This window comes from Phoca vitulina, unplaced genomic scaffold (assembly GCF_004348235.1).
Source record: "Phoca vitulina isolate PV1807 unplaced genomic scaffold, GSC_HSeal_1.0 scaffold16, whole genome shotgun sequence".
In the NCBI taxonomy this organism is placed as follows: Eukaryota; Metazoa; Chordata; class Mammalia; order Carnivora; family Phocidae; genus Phoca; species Phoca vitulina.
The window spans coordinates 36068095-36092087 of NW_022589719.1; the positions used below are offsets into that span (position 1 = coordinate 36068095).

A 23993-nucleotide genomic window follows, 5' to 3' on the forward strand; every position below is an offset into this window, starting at 1 on the left:
CGGGCGCAGTCCTCCCTCGAGGGCTCTGGGTAGCCCGGGCATGGCCTTCCTTGTGCTGACCGCCCCCCCGCTGGTCTGCAGGCCCCCCAGGCCCTCGTCTGTTTCTGAGACGTCCCAAGTGAGGGCCTGACTATAAGATGGGGTGACCCCTGCCACTGACCCCTGACCTGTGAAGTGCCTCTTGCCAGGGTGGGTGGGAGGCTGCCCGCCAGCCCCTAGGGCCGCCCCTGCTCTCCACGTAGGTGTGACCGCGTCTCTTCTTTCCTTCCAGAAGCCTCCCAGCACCCAGGCCATGAAGGAGGAGGCCTTTCTCCGCCGCCGCTTCTCACTGTGTCCGCCTTCCTCCACCCCCCAGAAAGTCGACCCCCGGAAACTCAGCCGGAACCTGCTCTTCGGTGGAGAGAATGAGCTCTACCCCTTCAGCCCAGGTCAGCGCCGGCACGGGCTGGGGCGGCCGCCGGGGCCTGGGTCCCCCCGGCTCTGTGACCTCAGGCAGGTCCCTTCCCCTCTCTGTGCTGTCCTGGCTAGGCGGGCGACAGCCTTGCTCAGCTAACCGCCGCCCAGGTGCTGGTACTGTGCAGAATGAACAAAGGGCTAGCAGGGTACTGAAGCCCTGGGACCCGTGGGGCCAGGTGACAGCCTTTTGGCCGTGGAGGTCAACAGGGGGCTCCCTCGCCCGGGCTCTGGGGGCAGCTGGTCGTTGGAGGGGCAGTGTGGTGGGGCAGTCCCAAACCTAGCCTCTCAGGGCAGGCAGCCTGAGTCCCAGCCCCAGTTCTGCTGGCTGGGTGACCCTGGGCCAGGGGCAGGACCTCTTCGGGCTCGGCGGTTTCCTCATCTGTAAAATGGGGATATTAGTACCTCCTCCTAGCTGCAAAGGAGTCCCAGGCTCTGAGAGGGAACAGTCCAGACGGGGGCTCTCATGCCTCTGGTGGATGAAGCACTGAGCCCACAGGGCACAGGGTCCCCTGCACCTGCTGGTGCCTTCCCGGTTCCAGGTGCGCCCTGCGCCGTCACCTAATTCCTCACCGGCCGCCCAGCAGAGTCTAAGCTGAGCGCTCCCTGCGTGTCTGTGACTCCTGCCCCCAGAGCGGCCTGCCTTTCCTCCCGTCCTGGGAGACCTCGCCTCCTCCAGCCCGCCTGCCCCTCGCCCGCTGCCTGCCTTGGGAGGGAGGACAGAGATGCCCGAGCCCTTCCCGGCTGCAGCGTCCGTCCTGACCCTGGAGACCCCGGGAGAGCCTCAGACCGACACACTGTCAGGACTTGGGGGGCTTCTGGGGACCTCCCACCCAAAATCTCACAAGCAGATATGGAAACAGGCCACATGGCATGCGCCTCGTCAGGTGACATGGGCCAGGGGCACGGGACGCCTGGGGAAATACATCCGACCTCCGTCTCTGCTGCCGCGTCCTCTCAGGAGCAGGGGGAGGGAAAGGACAGTCCCAGTGGGCGGCCAGCCTCAGGGGTATTTGGTCCCCAGGGCGGCTGGCCCATGCAGTGCAAGACACAGCAGGCAGGGACCTGCTCCAGGAGGAGAAGAGTGTCAGGTCCTGGGGGCAGGGGTGAGGAGGGGGGTGTGGACGGAGGAGATGAACCGGTGCCCGCCTCCGACTGCCATGGGCCCCCGGTCCTCCCAGGCCAGCAGGCAGCACCCACACGGAGGTGACAGCTGCAGGACAAGCCCCCCAAGACAGGGGCCTGGAGGGAGGGGCGCCCTGGAAGTACAGAAAGCCCCCTGCTCACCCGCAAGCCCAGGCGTTGGGTGTCGGGGCACAGGGAGCTTTGCGGATGCAGAAGCGGAGGCAGCAAGGAGGCCTCCCCGGCTGGGGCAGGAAGGCCATGGCCCCTGGAGTGGCCGCTGTTCCAGGGCCTTTCCTGCCCCAGGGGAACCTGGGTCCCTGGGACAGAACCATTTCCTCAGGCTGGCTTCTCTGCAGAGCACGGCGCTCCGTCCCCAGCCCCCAGCCCCCAGCCCCTTCCCAGGGCTCCGGGGAGTGGGTGTGCAGAGCCCCAGCCAGGGCTGGCTCTGTGGGCGCCTGTCCTCACCGCCCCGCCAGGATGGTTCCCCGCCTTCCCAGTGCGGGGACCCAGCAGTAAGCTGTAAGGTCTGAGCCCATCCCTCGTCCCCCTGCCCGTAAACCCGAGCTTTGGAAACCCTCTTCAAAACAGATGGAGCTAGGGAAGGGTGACTGTTTCCCAGATTGAATCCAGACACCTGCCAGGTCGGGGAGCAGGGACCGTGTCCCGCTACCTCCCTCCGAGAGCCCAGCTCCAGAGGGTCAGGGCGAGAGGGAAGGCCAGCCGTGCTCCGGGCACCCTGAACCCGCCATGTGCCTCGGAACCTGGACATCGCATTCTTCCTCTGAAAGAGGGGTGCCTGGCCTTATGGGACCCCAAAGACATGCTGCACCAGTGCCCCAGGTGCCTGGGCTCCTCCTACAGGTCGTGGGAGCTGGGCCTCCACTCCTGGGTCCCTCCCTGCAGGGACCCTGGCTGGTGTTGTTAGATCTCTCGGCTGGCTTCCTGCCCTGCCCAGGAGGCCCGTGTCTCACTCGGGGCGGCCACCCGGAGGGACTGGCCCTCCTGCCGTGCCCTGGTCCCCACTCTGGCCCCTCTCTTGCAGGGAAGGACATGGAGCCCAATGGCCCATCGCTGCCAAGGGATGAAGGGCCCCCGACCCCAGGCTCTGCCACAAAGGGGCCACCGGTAAGAGCCTGGCCATGGGAGGACTCGGACAGGGAGTCTGCCCAGGGGACAATGGAAAGTAGCTTGTGGGGAGGAACAGGGGCACCGGGCCTAGCCTGCCACCCCCAGCCCACATGTGCCAGGAGGGGCAGCTCTGAACCCCGCATCTGGGGAGGCTGGGATGACGGACAGAGTCACAAACAGTGCTTCTTAGCTGGTTTATTGGAGCCCCCTTCTTGGCATAACACAGTCCAGGGAGGCTGGGCACTGGAGAAGGGCTGTGGGCTGCCCAGTGGCATTTAGGGACAGAAAACAGTGTAAGAGGAGGCCTTGGAGTCCTTCTGTTGTAGGGAATCCACCGAGGGATGAGCCTTCCCTCCCTCTGCCTTTGCCTTGCTGTTCCCTCCACCAGGTACGCCCCTCTGCAGAGGGGTGCTGAGTTCTGGAAATGCACGCACACCCCCCCCCCCCCCCCCCTGCGCGCCTCCCAGGCCAGCCCCTCTTGGCTCCGGCCCGGCTGTCCCCCTCCAGGCAGAACCTGGGTCCAGGGAGCGTGCCGAGGCCCCGGGCACCGCCTGCAGGGTTTTAGGCACACACTTCTGTCCCCCAGAGGGTCTCAGGCCAGGGCAGCCGTGGCCCCACATGCTGACGGAGGTTGGTGGCTCTGGGTTCTGGCGATGGGGCTGGGGAGCAGTGCAGACAGACCCCGGGCTCACCCCTGCCCAGCCACCTGCCGCCCCCCGTGGGATCCCGAGCGACTGCCTCACTCCTCTGGGACCTCATGCCCTCGTCCATCAAAGGAGGGCTTGCTGTGGTTCTCATGGTCTGTCCCATGTCTGCCTCAGGCGGAGAAGAAACCAAACCTTTGGTGGGTACCCCCCACTCCGGAGCCTGCATTTCCCTTTTCCCTTCCTGGGCCCCAGGGCTTCCAACTGCTGCAGGAGCAACCAGGGCATATTTATTTACTGACTTATTTTTATTTAATTAATTTTTTTTTCTTTTTTTCATTGCAGTAAAATAGACATGCCCCAAATTTACCGACCTATCCATCTCTAAGCGCACAGCTCAGGGGCCTTCAGCACATTCCCACTGTTGCGCAGCTATACCCCGTCCGTGACCAGAACATTCTACCTCCCCAAACAAAACTCCGTCTCATGAGACACCGACCCCATCCCTCCCCCGGCCCCGGCGCCCACCGTCCACTCTCCGTCCCCCCGAGTCACCGACCCCATCCCTCCCCTAGCTCCGGTGCCCACCGTCCACTCTCTGTCCACCTGAGTCACCGACCCCATCCCTCCCCCAGCCCCAGCGCTCACCATCCACTCTCTGTCTCCCTGAGTCACCGACACCCATCCCTCCCCCGGCCCCAGCGCCCACCGTCCACTCTCTGTCCCCCTGAGTCACCGACCCCCATCCCTCCCCCCGGCACCCACCGTCCACTCTCTGTTCCCTGTGAATCTGGAGACTAAGGACCTCATGTGGGGGGAATCCTGCAGTATCTGTCCTTTCATGACTGGCTTATTTCACTCAGCATCACATCCCCCAGGTCCATCCACGCTGTGGCAGGTGTCAGCGTGTCCTGCCTTTTTTAAGACTGAGGAATATTCGTTGCCTGGATGGACCACATTTTGTTGATCCATTCATCCGTCAGTTGGCACTTGGGTTACTTATTTTTTCAAGATACAAGCTTCTGGCATAAAAACACCAAAAACATAGTTGTGTCCTTCTACAACCCAATATAACATACAATCACCGTCACAAACATGACTTGGTTCGAACTTCAGATCCCATCCATTTGGTAATTAGGTCTGAGCGGCGCCTGAGCCGCACGCAGGGCCGTGGGTGCAGGGGGAGGGTGTGAGGAGAGCGCGGTGTCCTGGGGGAGGGGGGGGAGACCGCACCAGACAAAACGAGTTAAACCTGCAACACGTCAGAGCCCGGGGGCAGGGGGAGAAAGCTCCATACACCCCCAGATTCCTAAGGGCGACTTGGGGCTGCTTTGAGAGACCCAGCTTGGGAAAAGACACAAGCTAATAGAGATGCTGTATTTTTTGTGAGGTGAAATTCAGATATTCTAAAACCAGCCATTTTAAGTGCCCAGTTCGAGGGCATTCAGTGCGTTTGCTATGCCGTGCAACCACCACCTCTGTCTAGTTCCAGAACATTCCCGTCCCCCAGCCCGAAACCCCGTCAGAGCCTTCCCCGCCCCCTTACCAGGCCCGCGGCCCTGACGCCACTTCCTGTGTCCATGGACTTACCAGTTCGGCACATTTCGTGGCGATGGAATCATGCACCGTGTTCTGAGATTCACTCGTGTCGTGGCATGTGGCCGTGCCCCGCTCCTGTTTAGGGCTGAGTCATATCCCAGGTGTGGACGGCCCACCCCTGGCTGGTCCATTCACCCACTGGTGGGCATCTGGGCTGTCTTCGTTCTTCAGCTCTGGTGACCGTGTTGGAGCCCCTAAGAGCGGGATTGTGGGCCAGGTGGTCGCTCTGGGGTCACGTGGAATTCTCAAGCATTCTGTATTTAACTTCTTGAGGAGCTGCCAGACTCCCCTCCACAGCGTCTGCACCGTTTTACGACCCCACCGGCAACAAGGGAGGGCTCCCCTTTCTCACAACCGCACCACACTTAGATTCTCTGGGTTTTTCCTTAATCGCTGTTGTAGTGGTCCCAGTGGGTATGCGATGGTGTCTTTCTGTGGTTCTGATTTGCGTGTCCCTAATGACTGATGATCTGTGCGAGAGCTTCTCGACCATCGTAGGACTCCTTTGGAGAAATGTCTGTTCAGGTCCTTTGCCCATTTTTGAATCATGTTGTTTGTCCTTGTTGTTGGGTTGTAAGAGCTCTTTATATATGCTAGACACCAGATCCTTGTCAGGTGTGTGATTGCAAATGCGGCTCCTGTCCTGTAGGTCGTCCTAAACGGCTTCTTGAAGTCACTTTCAGAGGTTGCACGTTTGTGGTCAGACACTGGGGGTCCTGGCTCTGAGCTGTGCTTCTCGAGCGTGAGTGCACTGTGTTATCCCGCTGTGTCTTGATGTGCAGCAGCGTGCAGGAGGGCACAGAGGGGCTCAGGGCTGGGCAGGGTCCCGGGGTGCCCCTGAGGACAGAAGAGCTGGCGGGCAGGGCTGCAGTGACTGGAGCCCGAGTGGCCTTGCGGGACTGAGGCCCACGGGGATGCAGGGCACAGACGCTCCATCCCGCCTCCAGGCCCCTAGGTCCCCAGGCCCCAAGCACACCTGGAGGAGAGCTGGGCCTCAGGTTCACTCACTCACTCATTCACTCATTCATTCATGCAAGATGCTTACCAGGCTCCCCGCTCCCGTGCCCGGGGAGTGCCGGGATGTCCCTGCCCCTGGCGGGCGTTGTAGACGACAAGCAGCCCGGTCCGCGTGGCTGTCATCTCAGGAGGTGCTGGGCGGCCAAGGGCAGGTGTACGTCCTCAGGTCTGAGGCCAGCAGGGCGGGGGGGTGTCTTCCCCCTGGGGAGTGGCTGGGTGGGGCCTGAGGAGGGAGCAGGGTCTTCCCCGCAACAGGGAAGAGCATTCCAGGCTGGGGGCACAGCCTGTGTGAAGGGGGCTGGGGCGCTCCCCAGGAGGACCGCTGGGAGCACCTTTATGGGTCAGCCCCGGCCCCCAGAGACCTGCCACCGGACAGCGTCTGGCCTACACTTCTGCTTCAGCTCCAAGACTGCTTCTAGAGCAGAGTCCCCACCGCACCCCCATCCCTCCTGCGGTCAGTCCCAGCTCGGCGCCTCGTGAGCTGTGTGACCCCGGGCAAGTTCTGAGCCTCTCTGAGCCACAGTCTCCTCATCTGCGGGACGTGGAGGATGAGTGAGCCCCGGCTGTGGCAGCTCTGGGATTCGTGGGTGGCCTGCTTTCCACACCCAGTGCCCGACGCCGTGCCTGGCACACGGCGCTGTGGGGATGACCAGCCTGCTGGACGATGCAAGTCCCAGCCCTGCCGCTTCCTGGCTCGCAGCCTAGGGGAGCTGCTTACCCTCTCTCGTGGGCCTCAGTTTCCCAGTCGGTCAAATGGGACAATGACTGGGCCCATGCCTCCTGCAGGCCAGGGGGCTCAGGCCACCGGGCCTTCCTCCCTTGTCTGGGGGCTCAGGGCGGTGCTGGCGAGGACCCCCCGGGCACGCCGCCCGGAGAGCAGAGCCGGGCAGGCCGACTCTTTCTGGAAAGGACCGAGGGCGAGTCCGAGAGCGAGTCTGTGCGGCTTCGCGGTCACCCAGACTCTGTCTCAAGTATTCACGCTGCCGTCACAGAAAAAGGAGCCACGAATCATGATTTTCATGTCTCACAAAATATTATTCTTTTGACTTTTTTTCAACAACTTAAAAATGCGAAACAATTCCGAGCTCACAGGCTGAACAAAAACAGGCGGAGGGCAGGATTCGGGCCATGCTTTGCTCTGCCCTGCCTCTAGCCCCTTAATCCTGCTTCCTCTCCTGGCTACCCTCACCACCCCCAGGCCTCAGTTTCCCCATCTATTAAAGGACCACGGCCCCTTCCAGCCCCAGACCCCTGATTGCTGCTCTCGGCCCACGGAGCTCGTCCAGCCTTCTCCTCGGTCCACCTGGCTCCCCGCAGCCGTGGCCAGGCCCCGGAGAGCGTCCGGGCATGGGACCCGTGCTCAGCAGCTCCCAGGGCACCAGGGAGGAGAGTCCGCACTGCAGTGTGGCCCCCCACCCAGAGGCTGGGCACATGGTGGCTGGGGTGGACGCTTCCTGGGCACCTCTGAGCTCCCGCCCACATGCTGTCCTTGGCTACCCTGAGTCCTCCATCCCTGTACCCCCCACCCCCGGCATCGCTGGTGAGCCGAACAGAGGGTGTTGCGCGGTGAGGGACAGGAGCACCTTTCTCGGACCTCAAGCCCCCCCGGCCGCCCCCCAGGCCTCTGCAGCCCCAGACCGCACCCTGATGCCCCTTCTGCCCCCCACTTGAGTCTCTCTTGCAGGCAGAATACAGGCTGTACAACGGGTCCGACAAGGAATGTGTGTCCCCAACAGCCAAGGTCACCAAGAAGGAAGCTCTCAAGGTGCGCACGGGCCCAGGAAGGGGACACAAGTATGTCATGTGCCAGAGGAATGGTCCAGGGAGGTCACCACACCCCAGCCTGCCAAAGAGAGGGGGCAGGCCACACCCTGGCCACCTCCCCGCCGCCCCCCACTTCCTCTCCTCTCCTCTCCCTGCCCCTATCCTCACCACCCCCCACCCCGGGCTGGACCGTGGGGGCGCGGCAGGTGGGAGGAGCTGGGGCGGGGGCCAGCCCGGGCCTTGTCCCTTGACCTGCCCGCTGGGTGCCCGGGGTCCAGGCACAGAAAGAGAACTACCGGCAGGAGAAGAAGCGAGCCACGAAGCAGCTGTTCAGCGCCCTGACGGACCCCAGCGTGGTCATCATGGCTGACAGCCTCAAGGTAAGCGGGGCAGGCAGGTGGGTGTCCCGGGCTTGGCCACCTCCACAGTCAGGAGGCAGTTCGGCGTGTTTGGGACTGAGATCTGTGTCAGCGTCCTGCGGCGGCCCTGACCAAGGCCCATGAGCTGGGGGCTTCGAGACCCACTGTCCCCAGTTCCGGAGGTCAGCACCTGACATCGAGCTGTGGGCAGGGCCCCAGGCCTCCGGAGGCGCTAAGGGGGGACACTTCCTGCTCCTCCAGCTTCTGGGGGCCCCAGGCTTCCCTGGGCTGCTGGACGCGCCCCTCCACCCTCTGCCTTCGCGTGGCCCCTGTGTGTCTGTGTCCACATGTCACCCCACTTCAATGTGGCCTCATCTTCACCTCCTTAAATCTGCAGAGATCCTATGTCCAGTTGAGGTGGGGGTCCTGGCCCGCAGATGGGGTCCCAGGATGCGCACGGAGCCCTGGGCTGGGGCACAGAGCGGGGGAGGCTGCACTCTGGATTCTCGGCTTGGGGTTCAGACCTCACTGAGCCCCGGGGACTTGTCTTCATGCCCCCCGTGGTGGAGGGAAAGCTGCCGAATCCTGGGGTTGCCTCAGAGGGCAAACAGGACGGGCCTATCAGCACCGGGTCATCTGCCGAGGACCTGGGCCCCCATGGGCTCCTTTTCTCCCCCCCACAAAATTATGAATAAAAAATGAGGTACAAAAGTGAATTTTTTTCTTTGGAATGAGAAAAGAAATGACAAGTTTCACGATTTGCAGAGCTGACGACAGTCACGTCTGTGGCTGGCTCCTCCCGGGACCCCCGGAGGGCCTTGACCCTGGCCTTGAGCCTCCCCAGTAAATCCGTTCCTAGCTTCAGTGTCTTTCTCTGGATTCGCTGTCATTTATGCGCTCCTTGTACAATTCCCTAGCATCTGTGCGCCCCTCGTACAAGCTAAAAGAGGACTCTGCCCGCCACCCAGCGCCGCCCCCCACACTGTCCAGGTGCCCCTGGGGTGTCGGCCTCCCCAACAGCGGCGCCCCTCCCCGCAGATCCGGGGGACCCTGAAGAGCTGGACCAGACTGTGGTGCGTGCTGAAGCCGGGGGTGCTGCTCATCTACAAGACGCCCAAGGTGGGCCAGTGGGTAGGCACGGTCCTACTGCACTGCTGTGAGCTCATCGAGCGGCCCTCCAAGAAGGACGGCTTCTGCTTCAAGCTCTTCCACCCGCTGGACCAGTCCGTCTGGGCCATGAAGGTACGGCAGCGGGGCACCCCGGGGTCACGGGGGTCGGGCCCCCGGGGAGGAGTGAGGCCTGTGGACACCGTGTGGGAGGCCGGCACTGGGGCGCGGCCAGGAGGCAAACCTTGGGGTTCCGGATGGGCCCATCACCACCCAACTGCGGGGGGCCATGGGGTGGGTCCCTCGGGGGCTGGGGATCAGATGTGGTCCCTGGCCCTCCAGGTGGATCCTCGGTGGGGCTGAGGGACGGGGCCGTGTGAGCAGCTGCTCCCAGCCCAGACCTCCCCGACCCAGCCTCCTAACTGGAAGCTGCCCGGCCCAGGACCAACGGAAGTCAGGTTACCAGATGAAATCCAGAATGTCCAGTTAAATTAGGATTTCAGACACACACCGAATAGTTCTTTTTAGTATAAGTATGTCCCAAATATTGCATGGGCTATACTCCTCCTGGACAAAGCTGTATTCTTTCTTGAGATTTGAATTTAAGTGGGCATCCTGAATGTGCGTGTGCTGGTTCTGGCCATGCTAAAAGGGGGAGCTCCAGAGCCAGAGAGCCGCGGACGGAGCCACCAGCTCCCTCTCCTCTCTTGCTCCCGGGTGCCTGGCGGGCCTGCGGCCACGTGTGCGTCAGTGGGGGTTTGCGTGAGTCTGCGTGACCTGGGTGTCCCCCCCAGGTGACACCGGATCTCTGTCTCCCCAGGGCCCCAAGGGTGAGAGCGTGGGCTCCATCACACAGCCCCTCCCCAGTAGCTACCTGATCTTCAGGGCTGCCTCTGAGTCAGACGGTGAGTCCCCGCCTGCCCTGCGGGTCTCCCTGGTGACCCCGCACGACATGGGCGCCCTGGCCGACTTACAAACCGGTGCACATGACCACTATCAGTCCCTTCCACTGCCCCCCAAGAAAGGAGATGGCCAGATGCCACGGGACAAGCCCGGGCTCGGGCCAGGCAGGCCTGACCCTTGCTAGTACCTCCCTGAGCTTCAGTTTCCCCAAAGTAAACCATGAATAGTAGCGCCCGGCTCCCCACTTGTCAGGACAACCTGATGACCTGATTTAAAGTCCTCAGATTACAGCTACTGTGCGCCAAGCGCTTGCTGGGCACCAATGAATCGGTGGGTTCTCCCGTTACCATCTACATGTAATGTATGACAAAAACGGGGCCCCGGCCACCTGCCAGCAAGGAGGGCCAGGCCTGGGTGGGGAATCCGAAGTGCCCCAGATGCAGTGCACGCTGTTGGAGCGCCCTCCAATGGCTGCTCCGGGTAAATGTGGCTGCCCCCTTCCAGGCCCTCAGGGCCCAGAGCCCGGAGCTGGTGGCCCGCCCGCTGGTGCCACACCACCCCCTGGTGGACAGACGCCACGTCCACGCTCCGGGAGGGAGCCCGCAGTCTCGGGGGAGAGAAAATCAGCTGTCAGACGAGGCCGATGGGGCTGAGGCATGAGCTGGGTTCCTGATGGGCTGGGGGCCATGAGCAGGGAGGGAGGGCCCACAGCCCCTGTGGGTATGAGGGTGGGCTTCCTGGAGGATGAGGAGGGGGCTTCAAAGGATGCAGAGCATTTAGAGTGTCTAGTCCTTTGTGGTAACCACGAAGCGTGCCCCGCTCAGGGGTGTCCTGCAGGGCCTGCTCCTGTCACCCCCTCCTCTGCCCCACGAACGTTCAGCCCAGGCTGGGCCTGCAGTGAAACCCTGTAGAACCAGGGCTACCATCCCTGCAAACGCTTGCCTCCCCATGCCAGGCCCCAGCTGTGCTCCCCAGAAGAACACTTAGTGGGGCAATGCCTCTGAGTGGAGGGGCCGCCATTAGTCATCACACCGGGACATCAGGGGGCACCTTGGTGGACACATGTCCCCAAAGCTGCTAACACCCCCGGGGACACGGAGGTGGTGCTGGTCGAACCCTCTGGCAGCCTCCACCGGGAAGGCAGCAGGGATGGGAGGATTTGGCCGGCTCTGCCTCGGGTCGCCCACTGCCCTCCTGGTCCATCCACTCTCCACCCTCTGGAGCTGCCTCTCTCAGGCCCTGGCCAGCCCTCCCTCCACGACGCTCCAGCCCCCTCCCCAGCCTGCCACCCACCCTCCGGCTCTGTGCTACAGGCCCGCGGAGCCCCCCATGCCCCCTGAGACCTGTGGCAGGCAGTTCTCATGACGTAGGGCCCTCCTCCCCAACTCCATATACAGAAGCTACGGGTGTCCGGGTGGAATTGAGGCTCTGAGTCTTGCTAAGGTATGACCTTGAGGGAGTGCCGTGAGCATCCTCTGAAGGGCATCTTCCTCCAGGCACGCATCTCTTTCTGACTCGGGCCTGCCGGCTAAGGCCTCGTCCTTGTTCACATCTGCCCCCCCCACACACACACACTCACATGCATGCACACCTACACGGCAGCGGTACCCATGCCCCAGGAGGATGGGGAAGGGACAGGGGTGTCTCTGGCAGAGGGGGGCCTCCCTGGGCTTGCAGTGGACTCACCCTGTGCCGCCCTGCAGGCCGCTGCTGGCTGGATGCCCTGGAGCTGGCCCTGCGATGCTCCAGCCTCCTGCGACTCAGCACGTGCAAGCAGGGCCGTGACGGGGAGCCCGGATCCTCGCCAGACGCGTCGCCCCCCTCACTCTGTGGGCTGCCCCCCTCGGCCGCCATCCATGACCAGGACCTGTGCCCGTGAGCAGGGGCGTGGCGGGCAAGGGTTGGCCCCTCCCAGAAGCCCAGGTCTCCTTCCTGCTGGGGACCCCCAGGACCCTGGCTGTCTCTGGGACTGATATGTGGGGTCTCCTTGTATGTGGGCGGGGGGACCAAGCACCGTGGAGTCTGGCCACCCAAACCTCAGATCAGGAGGCAGGCCTCCTTCACTCCCCAGGGGTAGAGGCGCCCGGGCCGCGCCTCTGACCGGGGACCCACGGCGCCATCTGCCCCTCCAGGCTGAACGGGTCCTCCCTGGAGAACGATGCTTTCTCAGACAAGTCTGAGAGAGAGAACGCCGAGGAGTCGGATAACGAGACTCACGAGCACAGCGGGAAGACCAACGAGAGCGGGAGCGCCCAGTCAGAGACCCTGGCGGGCCCCGTGCCAAGGGGGACCATGTACGTGGAGCAGGTCCACGAGGAGCTCGGGGAGGTGAGAGCCCGCCCCCCTGGAGAGCTGGGTGTCCCCCTGTACCTCACCGGCCTCCCCGAAGCAGACGGAGCCTGCAGAGCCTGGCCGGCCCCTCGGGCGGTGGGGGGCCCTGTAGCACCCCGGGGGCTAGGGGAGCAGATCAGGGTGGCCACAACTTGGGGAGCACAGGTGGTCCGTGAGGGCTCGGCTGAGGGTGTTGGGAAAACCACTGGGGGGGTTTAGGCGGGGACCCCTGGAGTCCAGGCGAGGCCTTCAGAAGGCTGAGGGGCGGAGGTAGAAGCCCGGGGCCCGCTAGGGAGGAGCAGTTCCCCGGAGGCCTTGGTCCCAGGTAGCCATGGAGAAGGGCCAGGTGGCGGGTTCAGGACACATGGGAGGTGGACGGACGGGTCCCAGTTCACCTCTGACAGCACCGTGGGGCTGGCAGCTGGGAGTAGGGACGGGCCCGTGATGGGGGGAAATGGTGCCCGTGAGGGGCTCGAGGCAGAGAGCGGGCAGCCCGAGGGACCCTTCAGAGGCTGAGCACAGACGAGGCTCGGCTCCACAGGGGAACCTGGGGAGACCCGGCAGGAGACCTCAGGACAGGCGTGCGGGCACAGAGAGGCAAAGCAACTTGTTGAAGGCGGCCCAGCAGGGTGGTGACGGATCCTGCTCCTCCCTGGGGGTGGCTGCCGTCGGGCCACAAACACAGACAGCCCTGAGTTCACATCCCACCTCTGCCTCACGCCAGCTCTGTGAGCTCGGGCAAGTCAGCTGTCCCCTCTGTGAGGCGGGGCGCCCACAGCAGGGGCCACTGCAAGGAGGAGGCCTAGGGAGCAAGAAAGGGGGTGCACGGGCAGCCCGGACACACCGTGCCTCCTGTGCCCGAATCCAGCTCCAGGCCTCCTCAGGAGCTGGCCTGGGCCCGCACGGGCCCCTCTGGGCGGGGCTGGGACCCTTGCCAAGGGAGGGCAGGGGTCAGACAGGGCAGGACGGGCTGGCCGGGCGGCGGGGGCCGGGCCGCGGAGGAGCACCTCCTGCAGCTAGAGCCAGCCGCCGCTGTCCCCCCCGCCTGGCGGCTCCCCGGGCGGCGCGGAGCTGGGGCCCGACCGCAGCCCCTCTGCCAGCAGCTGGGCCAGGCGTCCCAGGTAGAGACCGTGTCGGAAGAGAACAAGAGTCTCATCTGGGTCCTGCTGAGGCAGCTGCGGCCGGGCATGGACCTGTCCCGCGTGGTGCTGCCCACGTTCGTCCTAGAGCCCCGCTCCTTCCTCGACAAGCTCTCTGACTACTACTACCACGCCGACCTGCTGTCCAGGTGAGCGAGCGGGGGGTGCCCTACGCACCCGTGCACACCACAGACCCCAGCCTCCCTTGGCCCCTGCCCCTACCCATCCCCCCCGGCCATGGATGTTCCCGGAGGGGCCTGGGGCCCGGGGCTGAGCTCCATCCATGGTCCCTGCTGGCTCAGCCTGCTAGTGGGCCCAGTCTCTAAGACCAGGAGCTGCTCATGGTGGGGGGGAGGGCAGCTGCGTGTCAGGTCAGGGCCCCACCATCAAAGGTGAGTGTGGGGCAGCCCCCAGCACCTTCTGGTGTCCTGAGTTCTGGGCCCTGGCCTCAGTGCCCTAAAGCTGAAGCCCGAAGGCTGGAAAGGCTGGAAAGAGCCCATGCAGAGGAGCTCCCGGAGGCCTTCCTGAAGGCGGAGGCACCCTGCCAGCCCTGAGCCAGCAACGCCCTGTCTGCCCAGGCCTCTGGTTAGGTGGAGAATTCGGGTCCCTGTGGGAGGGTGGGGGACTCCCCACGGCCCCGGGACTGGGCAGGACAGGAGGGGCCCGTGACCAGTGGGTGGAGGGCGGGATGGAAGGAGGACAGGGAAGAGGGTGGCCGGGGACCCGGCCCGGAATGAGTCGTTCTCCCATGCTGTGCCAGGGCTGCTCTGGAGGGGGACGCCTACAGCCGCATCAAGCTGGTGCTGCAGTGGTATCTGTCTGGTTTCTACAAGAAGCCCAAGGTAAGAAGGGAGGCCCAGCGCGCTGTCCCCCCGGCCCCATACCTCCCTGCCCCTCGGAGAGCCTGGGTCCACCCTGACCCCACACGGTCCCCGTCGTGGCCCCCAGTCCTCGGAGATGGGGGCAGCGCCCTGACCTACCACCCAGGGTCCTCCTAGCCAGGCCAGGCCCACAGGGGTGGTCCCAGTTCCCTGCAGGGCCCAAGCGGGACCTCCACACCTCAGAGAAACAGCGACCACACACAGCGGTGCTGGGAAAGGGGCTCTCGACCCTGCACCTGGAGGGGACCCTGGGACCTGTGGTTTTCATGGTGTGTCTCGTAGTCATAGAAACCTTTCTGAGAACCCAAAACTCAGGCTCTGCTGAGCACAGGGTGCTGGGGGGAGGGGGGAAGTAGTGAGAGGAGGGGCCCGCAGCCCCGCTCCCTCCCCTGGCCACCGTGGCGCCGGTGGTTCTGGGCTGTGCTAGTGTGAAAGCATCATTCTGTTTCCACTTCACTGTGCACGTGGGGACCTGAGGCCCAGGGCCAGGCAGGGGCGGGCGAGCGACGGCCCAGAGTCACACTCAGGCCCGAGCGCAGACGCAGCTCTCAAGGGCAGCAGCAGGTGGCCTCCCTGGGCATCTGCAGGCACTGAGTGCTCACGGAGCCTCATCTCCAGGGGTAAGCGCACGCGTGCACACGCACACACAGATTCACACGCGCGTGCGCGCGCGCACACACAGCTGGAAGTGGTGCGCCTGGCGGGTGGCGTGAAGGGGCAGCCGGCTGCTTCCGACCAGATCAGGGGGTCTGAGCCCCAGAAGGAGGGCTCTCCTGAGTGGGGGAGAGCTTGCTCCCCCTGCAGTGGGGACGAACTTGGGCCATTTGGGGAGCAGAAAGGTGGTGAGCGGGGCTGAAGGGGAGGCGGGGGACAGGGGGGAAGGCCTGCGGGATTTGGGATTTTATGAAACGGTCAGTAGAAGTCACTGGGGCCTTGAACAGATTGTGCACCAATTCCGTCCAAAGTCCAGGGACAGCACGACCTGGGGAGGGTCTCAGGGCCCCCTGGGAGCCAAGAGCCAGACAGGACATCTCATAGGCTGCCCCTCAGAATGTGAACCACGGGCAAAGCATGTTCTCCCCAGAGCACAGTGGGGTGCGGTCCCCAGGTGCTGGTGGCAAACCAGGCCCTCCCGTCTAGAGACCACCTCCCTGTGGGCACCTGGGGGTGTGGGCAGTGGGCAGCCAGCCCCCCACATTGCCCCTCGGTCCACACCCCATCCCACGTGGGTCCGTGGCCCACCTGGCTCCTCACATGAGCTTTCCATTCGTTGTTTGCAGGGGATCAAGAAGCCCTACAACCCCATCCTGGGGGAGACCTTCCGCTGCTGCTGGTTCCATCCCCAGACCAACAGCCACACCTTCTACATAGCGGAGCAGGCAAGGCCCCCGCCGCCCCCAGGCCGGACACCGGGCTCCTCGGCCGGCAAAGTCTGAGCCCTGTGCGCGTTCCGGGTGCCCCCCCCGCCCATCGAGATTCCCCCAGGAGATGCAGGCCCAGCACTGTGACAGCAGGAAGGGTTTCCTCGGGCAGGGTCCGTGCATCCCGTCCCCCCAGGGCATTCTGCAGATGGCCACCAGGCCCACGACTCAGTGTCCGCTTCCCTAGGCAGCAGTGAGAGCGGGAATGGCCCCACGCCGCTCCAGGGGCCTGGAGGGACAAGGTGGGGCAGGGGGAGGGGGGCTGCTCATCAGGGAGCTGGGCTCTCTCCTCCCCCGGGGCCATTCCAGAGTGCCTCTCTGCCCGCAGGTGTCCCACCACCCTCCCGTGTCCGCCTTCCACATCAGCAACCGGAAGGACGGCTTCTGCATTAGCGGCAGCATCACGGCTAAGTCCCGGTTTTACGGTGAGTGGGGGGCGGGGCTCCCCTGGGATCTCCCAGGGCCTGGGGGAGATGGGGGGAGGACTGGGTCCCCGGATGCGGTGGCCAGGTTTCTCTCCCTCCCCACCTCTCCGGGTCAGGGACCTGGAGCCAGGCAGAGCCCGCGGGCCCCCCACCCCTGAGCCATAGGGGGGGCACCGCTTGTGGGCGAGAACCTGCGTGATAAGACCCTGCTGCGCGGTTGGCCCGGCCACATCACACGTGCTGTGTCAGCACAGAGCGGAACCATTCCGGGGCCACAGGAGTTCCATGGTGGGGGGGTGACAATCAGAGCAGGGGTTTGCATGCAGCCTCTAGCCTCAGAAGCCCTCCCTGGGAGCCGGGCCTTGTGCGCCCTGGGTCAGGGCGCTTTTCCAGAATCTGAGTGTCAGGGAGGTGAAGTGACCCACAGCTTAGGTGAGAGGCCCAGCTGCCCCACGGTCACCCAGCTGGAGGGACTGGGAATGCTTTGCACCTGCTAGAAGGGAGCTCAGACCGTGTGACTTAGGGGGTGGGCCCCCAGGTCCTGAGGTCCCGTGTCTGCTCACTGGTCCCACCCACCACCACCCCATCTCTCCAGGGAACTCGCTGTCGGCTCTGCTGGATGGCAAGGCCACGCTCACCTTCCTGAACCTGGCAGAGGACTATACCCTCACCATGCCCTACGCCCACTGTAAAGGTGAGAGGCCCCCCGCCCCCCAGGAGGGCAGAGCCCCGGCCGGCACCCTCAGCGGAGACGCTCTTGCCCTTGTTTGTTTGTTGAGGGTTCACCCTGGCTCTTTGATGACTTCCTAGCCTGGAAAGTTGTCTGACAAAATGTTTTCAACTCGAAGTGCCCACTTCCTGTCACAAGAGCCCACTTCCTGTCACAGACCGCAAACCAGATCTGCTTCTTAAGAGTGGTTTTGTCATTGTTTCTAGAACTTTCCAGTAAAAGAAACATAAGCATCTTTTTTTTTAAGATTAAAATGGATCATGAGTTTACAGGTTTCCAATCCGGATCCAAGAGGGTCGGTGTCTGTAACCCATTGGCCTGACAGCTGAACCGTCTCCCCCCTCTCCCCTTGCGTCCCCCCTCCCCACCCCCAACCCTGGCGGGAAAGCCCCTTTGTAAACAACACCACTCTGGGCTGTCATTACTCTCCCTTAGCCACTTCACACACACAGAGTAACACTAACCAGCCCTACCCCCAAGAGGCCGAGGCTGCAAACAGCCCGAGCCGAGCTGTTTCCTTTTGGGGATTGATTTGTCCTAAGCATACCCCAATGGGATTTGTAAACTCGGCAGAATAACCCCCTTCCAGTATCACACCACCAGGCAGACACCCACTTCCTTTTTGTTTTGTTTCATTTTCCTTTTGCTCCCAGTTGCTTTTGTGATTTCATTTTGTAGGTCATTATGGAAATGCAGTATTTACCTGGATCCAAAGTTCGAAACTACAAAAGCAGGTGTAGTCAGAGAAAGCTGGCGTCTCTCTCTCTCTCTCTCTCTCTCTCTCTCTCTCTCTCGGGATCCCCGCACCCCCTGCCCTCCAGCTGCCTCTCCCACTTCGAGCATCCTGGATGGCTCCCCGGGCAAGCCGCACGCAGGACCGTGGGGCTCCCATCCTGTGCACTGGCGGGATTTGGGGGCACTCCCAGCCCTTCTGCTCTTTCCCTGGGCTTGCCTTTCTTATCTTTTCATTCTATCCCACACGTCCAAGTGTTTTATAATACACACAGCTCTTCTCTTTAGTTAGATTAAGTCCTCCACATGGCAAGAAACAGAAGATTCGTTCTTTCTTTCATTAATTAAAAAGTATTTGTATTAGGGACGCCTGGGGGGCTCAGTCGGTTAAGCGTCTGCCTTCTGCTCAGGTCATGATCCCGGGGTACTGGGATCGAGTCCGGCATCGGGCTCCCTGCTCAGCGGGGAGCCTGCTTCTCCCTCTGCCCCTCCCTCCTGCTCTTGTGCTCTCTCTCTGTCAAATAAATAGATGAGTGTAATCTTTAATAAATATGTATATAATGCATGTATTAGTTTAAACAAACACGCCGGGCCAGTCCTGGGCGCAGCAGCGAGCAGGGAAGATGGAGAAGCCCACCTTGGGGCCCGAACTACAGAGCAAATGACAGATGGTAATGAGCGTTTCATGGGGGCAGTGGGGCCCCTGGGAGCCTGGAAAGGGTGTCCTGGAGGAAGGAACCTGCCAAGGGCAGGACATTCCCTGGACAGAGCAACTCTCGGGCAGAGGCCCTGGGGGCAGAGGGTCACTGAGGAAACATGCGCGGGCCGGGTTCTGCCTCCCGCCCCCACCAGCTCCTCTCCATCCCAGAGACTCTGCCCCCAGGGGCTCCTGTCCTCTCCCCCAGGCTCTGACACTGGCCTCCTCGGGGTCAGCGGTGCTGTGTGGGGATGCAGTGCCAGGACTGAGCAGGAGACTGTGTTTCAGGGATCCTGTATGGCGCCATGACCATGGAGCTGGGCGGGAGAGTGACCATCGAGTGTGAGAAGACCAACTTCCAAGCTGAGCTGGAATTCAAGCTCAAGGTAGCGCTTCAGCCACTGGAGGGCCTTGAGCAGAGTGGGCTCGGGCCGGGGGGGCCCCCTCCGCGCCCCAGGGATGGTTCTGGAGCAGATGCGCTCAGGAGGGGGCAGCTCTTGGCATCTCCGTAGCACAGCCAGGGCCCAGAGAGAGGAAGGGGCTCCTGCAGGCCGCACAGCGGAGCCAGGACAGGCCCAGACCCCTTCCCAGCCATGGGGCGCACAGGCCTGGTAGGCCCCCTGCATCCTTGAGCTCAAGCTGAGGCGTTGGGCGAGTGTGGCAGCCTCCAGCTTTGGGTCCCATCCAGGCCGGCCTCCCACATCCCGGGGGCTGAGAGCCGGCACCTCGTGAGGAAGGGGCCTCCTCCTCCCCGGCTCACTGCGGGCGCCAGGGTGCTGGGGAGGCCGCCGGCCGCTCACCAGCGCTGTCTCGGGGGTCCCCACAGCCTTTCTTTGGGGGCAGCACCAGCACCAACCAGATCTCGGGGAAGATCACGTCAGGGGAGGAGGTCGTCGCGCGTCTCCGCGGGCACTGGGTAAGAGGCTGCCGTCCGGGGCAGGCACAGGCGGGCCCGTGGGCATAGGAACAGCGCGGGGCCAACCCCTCTGTTCCTGCCTGGGCCATCTGGGGCAGGACCGAGAAGTGTTCCTCAAGGAGGAGGGCCGAGGAAGCATGGAGCTCTTCTGGAACCCGAGCAGGGAGGTCCGGGGACAGAGGCTGAAGAGGCACACGGTGCTGTTGGAAGACCAGACAGAGCTGGAGTCGGAGAGGTGAGGCGCCCGCGGGCACCCGCCGGATCCCCAGACCCCCAGGTCTGGCGTGGCTGGGCAGGGTTTCCGTGCAGCGAGCGTGACCTGGGGTGTCCCTGGCAGGGAGGGGGGGACCAGAGGGGACCCCCCCCATGACAGACGCCATGTCCTGCTGGGGCAGCTGAGGGAGAGGGAATGAGGCCTGGGGACAGCAGATGCCCAGCTGCTCCACAGGGAGTACCCTGCCGGGGGGGGTATGAGCTCAAGGTTGAGGAGAACCACCTCACTTTGAATCACCAGCGCTCTAAGACACTTAGGCTCCCCAGGAGAGAGTGAGCTCCCTGTCCCTGGAGGCAAGCAAGTGGAGGTTGCTCTCTAAGCCTCCCCTCCGGCCCCCAGGGGGTGGGACTGTCCAGATCACCTGCTCAGAGCACGTGCCCCACCCCCAGGCTCTGGCAGCACGTCACCAGGGCCATCGGTGAGGGCGACCAGCACAAGGCCACACAGGAGAAGTCTTCACTGGAGGAGATGCAGCGGCAGCGGATCCGCGAGCACCAGCAGAACCTCGTGCCCTGGAAACCACAGCTGTTCCGGCTGGACCCCGCCACCCAGGAGTGGCGCTACCAGCACGAGGAGTGAGTGTGGCGGGGGGGCTCCCCTGGAGGGGCGAGTGATGGGAGAGGAGGGGTTCCTGTGGGGGCTCACTGGCCGGCCCCGGCAGTAGGTCCTCTCTGGGGCTCTGGCCACTGCTGGGAAGCTGGGGCTGGGCCAAGATGGGGCCCCCTCCTCCCAGGGGCCACTGCCCCTGCCAACAGACGCCCTCTGGACCCTCCAGCCGTAGCCCCTGGGACCCCCTGAAGGACATCGCCCAGTTTGAGCAAGATGGGGTCTTGCACACAGTGCGGCGGGAGACCATGGCCCACCAGACCACCTTCCTGGGCAGCCCGGGGCCCAGGCACCAGGTCAGCTCCCCCAGGGTCCCTGCCCGGGGTCAACCTCAGCAGTAGGAGGGGACTGTCAGGCTGTAGGTGAGGCCGTCTCTCCCACCCTCACCCTTACCTGCCTGCCCCTCCCCCTTCGGTACCCCCCCACGCACTCACCCCCCCCAGCCGGGCCCCCTGCTCCCTGGAGCCGCCCTCCGTGGTGCCAAGAGCACACGGTGCCAGTCTGCAGAGGAGGAAGCTGAGGCTCAGGGCAGCCTGGGGGCTTGCTCAGCCAGGAGAAGGAGGAGCCTGCATTTGCAGGGATGCTGAGGGGAGGCAGGGCGGGAAGTGGGGAGGCTCCAGGAGGCCTGCAAGAGGTCTCCTGAGACAAACACCAGGGTGCAACTTGTGAGGAAGCCTGGCGTGTCCTCCCTGGTGCCACGTGGGCGGAGGCCACAGGTTCTGTGTGAGGCCAGCTGCCTCCCCTGCACATGGTGGGAGGCCAGTGATCACACGGGCAGAACGGGCATGACCCTTCTTGCCCGGTGGCCCCAATTTGCCAGCAAGCAAGGGTCACAGTATCTCACTGCCTATGTGTCCCCCTCCACCTGCTGTAGCCCCTCAGGCCGGGCGGCCCCACCCCCTCCACAGGCGCCCACCCACCTGGATGCCCCCGCATCCCCCTCACCCCCTCCAGTCAGCCACCGCTCGGCCACCTCTGTGCTCTGGGGAACAACCGGAGGTCCCGCTGGAGAGGTCCCCTCAGCATTGGGGGAGGCCTAGCTGTCAGCTCACACGGTGGGACGGGACCTGCTGTCATGGCCCCCGAGTCAGAACCGTCCACAGCCACGTCTTCTAGAGCGGCCCTGTCCCCAAGGCCGGCACATCCTGTCCCCGCGGGCGCAGCTGTGGTGGACCTGGGTGAGCCCCCAGCTGCAGTGGCTCGTCTCTCTCCAGGGGCCTGGCCCAGACCGGCGGCTCCGCAAGGCCAGCGACCAGCCCTCTGGCCACAGCCAGGTCACCGAGAGCAGCTCCACACCCGAGTCCTGCCCAGAGCTCTCAGACGAGGAGGAGGAGGAGGAGGAGGGGGACGGCAGCCACTTCATTCCCGGTGAGCCCTCCCGGGCCGGCTACTCTGCAGGGTGGGAGAAGGCCAGAGAAGCACCTTCCCTGGGCAGGTGTATGGCACACCTTGACTGTCCTCCCAGGGTCCTCCACGCCTCCCTGAGCCCAGGGGCAGACCAGGGTTGCGGAGGGCAGCGGTCCCCAGCCCCGCACTCATATGGTGTGGCGCCCCCTTTGGCTGGCAGGGTTGGTGCAAGGGGCAGGGCTGGCTAGTGTCCGTCTCTGTCTGACCATCTGATTGTGCCTCCTGTCGTCCTCACGGGTGTGCCGGCTCCTCCCCGACTTTGTCCCCGTCTCTAGGTGCATGAGCTGTGCCTTGCCATTTCTATCTCCCAGGGCTTATTAGAGGGCAGCTGAGCTTGGGGGTTCCCTCTATGCCTGCCCCTCGACTCCCCGTGTTGTTAGCTTCACCTGAAGGCTCCCGAGAGGTGGGGCAGGGGCCCAAGCCGGGCACGACCCCGGGACCCCGCGTGCCGGCTCCCCGGACATGCCGGCTCGTCTTTGATTCTTCCTCCACCCCGTCCCCTGGGTCCCGTGACCGGTGGCCGGACATCCCAGGCGGCAGGAGCCCATGCCCACGGTGCGGGAAGGAGGCGCGGCGGCTGCAGGCACTGCACGAGGCCGTCCTGTCGATCCGGGAGGCCCAGCAGGAGCTGCACAGGTAAGTGTCGCTCCCGGGGACGGGGCCAGGGAGCTGCAGAGGCCGGGGGACCATGCATCACTCAGAACTAGAACCCTGGGGGTTTGCAGAGGGTCTGATGGATGGAAGACAGGAAGAAGGCAGCCAGCTCTACCCTGGGCAGGCCGGTGGAAGATGGGGGGGGTGAGTTGAGGGTGCCACACTGTAGGGGGTCTTGCTTAAACAGGATGAGCCGGTGATGCTTGGTGGCCCCTGAGCTCTGTACAGGGAAACAGCAGCTGGGGGCCGGAAGTCCAGGCATGGGCTGGCCCAGCCGCACTGGAGTCAGAGTGAGTCAGCCCCCTGGCACCGCAGAGGAGGCCAGCCGTGAAGCAGAGAGCCAGAACAGCCAGACATTTCTGCAGACACACAGTGCAGCCAGAGTCCAGGGCGAGGATACGAGTGTCCTGGGTGTGGCCCTGACATAGTCTACAGACGGGGGCTTATGCAATAGACGTTCACTGTCCCCCAGTCCCAGAGTCCGATGCCTGGGATGCAGGCGCGGGCAGGGCCAGATTCCCCCGAAGCCTCTCTCCTTGTGTGTGGATGGCCGTGCTCTCCCTGGGTCCTTCCTCACGGGGTCGTCCCTCTGTGCGGGTCTGTGTCCTGATGTCCTTTTCTTATAAGGACCCCGGTCACCCTGGATTAGAGCCCACTCCCATGACCTCACTTAAACTGAATCGCTTCTTAAAGACCCCTTCTCCAAATAGAGTCACATCTGACCTGTTGGGTCAGGACTCCAACATGAGACTATTGGGGCAGGGTGGTCCAGCTCAGCCCGTCACAGCACGAGTGGAAAAGAGGCTGCAAGAGGCCCAGCTCCCCCAGCCATGAACCCCTTTCCCTGGAATCTGTGCCCGGGGACCCCTACGTACTAAGCCGTCCATTGAAGGTAGGGATGCACGCCCACCCTGGCTCAGCCACCATCCTCCCCTGTCGTTGCAGGCACCTCTCAGCCATGCTGAGCTCCACGGCAAGGGCCAGGCAGGTGCCGGCGCCAGGCCTCCTGCAGAACCCCCGCTCCTGGTTCCTGCTCTGTGTGTTCCTGGCGTGTCAGCTGCTCATTAACTTCATCCTCAAATGAGAGCCCTTTGGGGGCAGCGTGGGCGTCCAGGCCCACCTCTCCCTCCCAGGCACCTAGCACTTTCAGCCAGCCCGGGGAGGCAGAGAGAGATGGCGAGCGTGGCCACTGCGGACAGAGGGGCCCACGGCAGCAGGAGGACAGCAGGAGGGACCTGGGCGGCCACACCGGCTCCTCCACGGGAGGTGCTGACCTTCCCTGTGGGACCCTCCACCCAGTGCCGGCCTTAATGCTAAAGCCAAGTGCAGCTTTCGTCATGCCTCTCGCTCCCTGGTCAACTTGCCTGCTCGTTCCCGGTCCAGCATCCACTTGTCCCGTGGGAGTGTCGGAGGCGGGGGCGGACTGCCTGCCCAGGCATTGCACGGTCACTCCCCAGCCGGGGTGAGTGGGGAGCTTTGGGGGAGCAAGCCGTGAGTCCCAGAGATTCCCAGAGCCTCCTCTGTCCTGATGCACAGGGCTGTCCATCCTGAGAGCCTGCCCACGCTGCCCGGGTCACGCTAAGAGTGGCCTCCCTCGGACTCTAGGGTAGACTGGAGCTACTGCGGAGGGAACATTTGGATTTTACTCTGCTTCTGTGCTGGGTGGACGGGACCCCCACGA

At 63.8% G+C, this 23993-nt stretch overlaps 1 protein-coding gene across 6 annotated transcripts in view; it reads left to right on the forward strand.

Moving 5' to 3' along the window:
* Nucleotides 1-23993, forward strand: part of OSBPL5 (oxysterol binding protein like 5) — a 51387-nt gene extending 27394 nt beyond the window's left edge. For 4 of the 6 annotated variants that reach the window (XM_032414576.1, XM_032414574.1, XM_032414578.1 and 1 more), the window contains exons 2-22: nucleotides 272-428; nucleotides 2621-2703; nucleotides 7651-7731; nucleotides 8009-8110; nucleotides 9128-9331; nucleotides 10017-10101; nucleotides 11803-11974; nucleotides 12232-12427; nucleotides 13531-13718; nucleotides 14330-14411; nucleotides 15731-15829; nucleotides 16200-16296; nucleotides 16892-16990; nucleotides 18744-18841; nucleotides 19282-19371; nucleotides 19470-19606; nucleotides 20035-20220; nucleotides 20421-20547; nucleotides 21466-21619; nucleotides 22192-22294; nucleotides 23258-23993. In XM_032414576.1, coding sequence (XP_032270467.1) covers nucleotides 293-428; nucleotides 2621-2703; nucleotides 7651-7731; nucleotides 8009-8110; nucleotides 9128-9331; nucleotides 10017-10101; nucleotides 11803-11974; nucleotides 12232-12427; nucleotides 13531-13718; nucleotides 14330-14411; nucleotides 15731-15829; nucleotides 16200-16296; nucleotides 16892-16990; nucleotides 18744-18841; nucleotides 19282-19371; nucleotides 19470-19606; nucleotides 20035-20220; nucleotides 20421-20547; nucleotides 21466-21619; nucleotides 22192-22294; nucleotides 23258-23396 — 2658 coding nt within the window. In that variant the 5' untranslated portion in view covers nucleotides 272-292 and the 3' untranslated portion in view covers nucleotides 23397-23993. Of the gene's footprint in view, nucleotides 1-271; nucleotides 429-2620; nucleotides 2704-7650; nucleotides 7732-8008; nucleotides 8111-9127; nucleotides 9332-10016; nucleotides 10102-11802; nucleotides 11975-12231; nucleotides 12428-13530; nucleotides 13719-14329; nucleotides 14412-15730; nucleotides 15830-16199; nucleotides 16297-16891; nucleotides 16991-18743; nucleotides 18842-19281; nucleotides 19372-19469; nucleotides 19607-20034; nucleotides 20221-20420; nucleotides 20548-21465; nucleotides 21620-22191; nucleotides 22295-23257 lie in introns of those variants that run through there. The other 2 variants (XM_032414575.1, XM_032414579.1) reach the window with 2 other exon arrangements.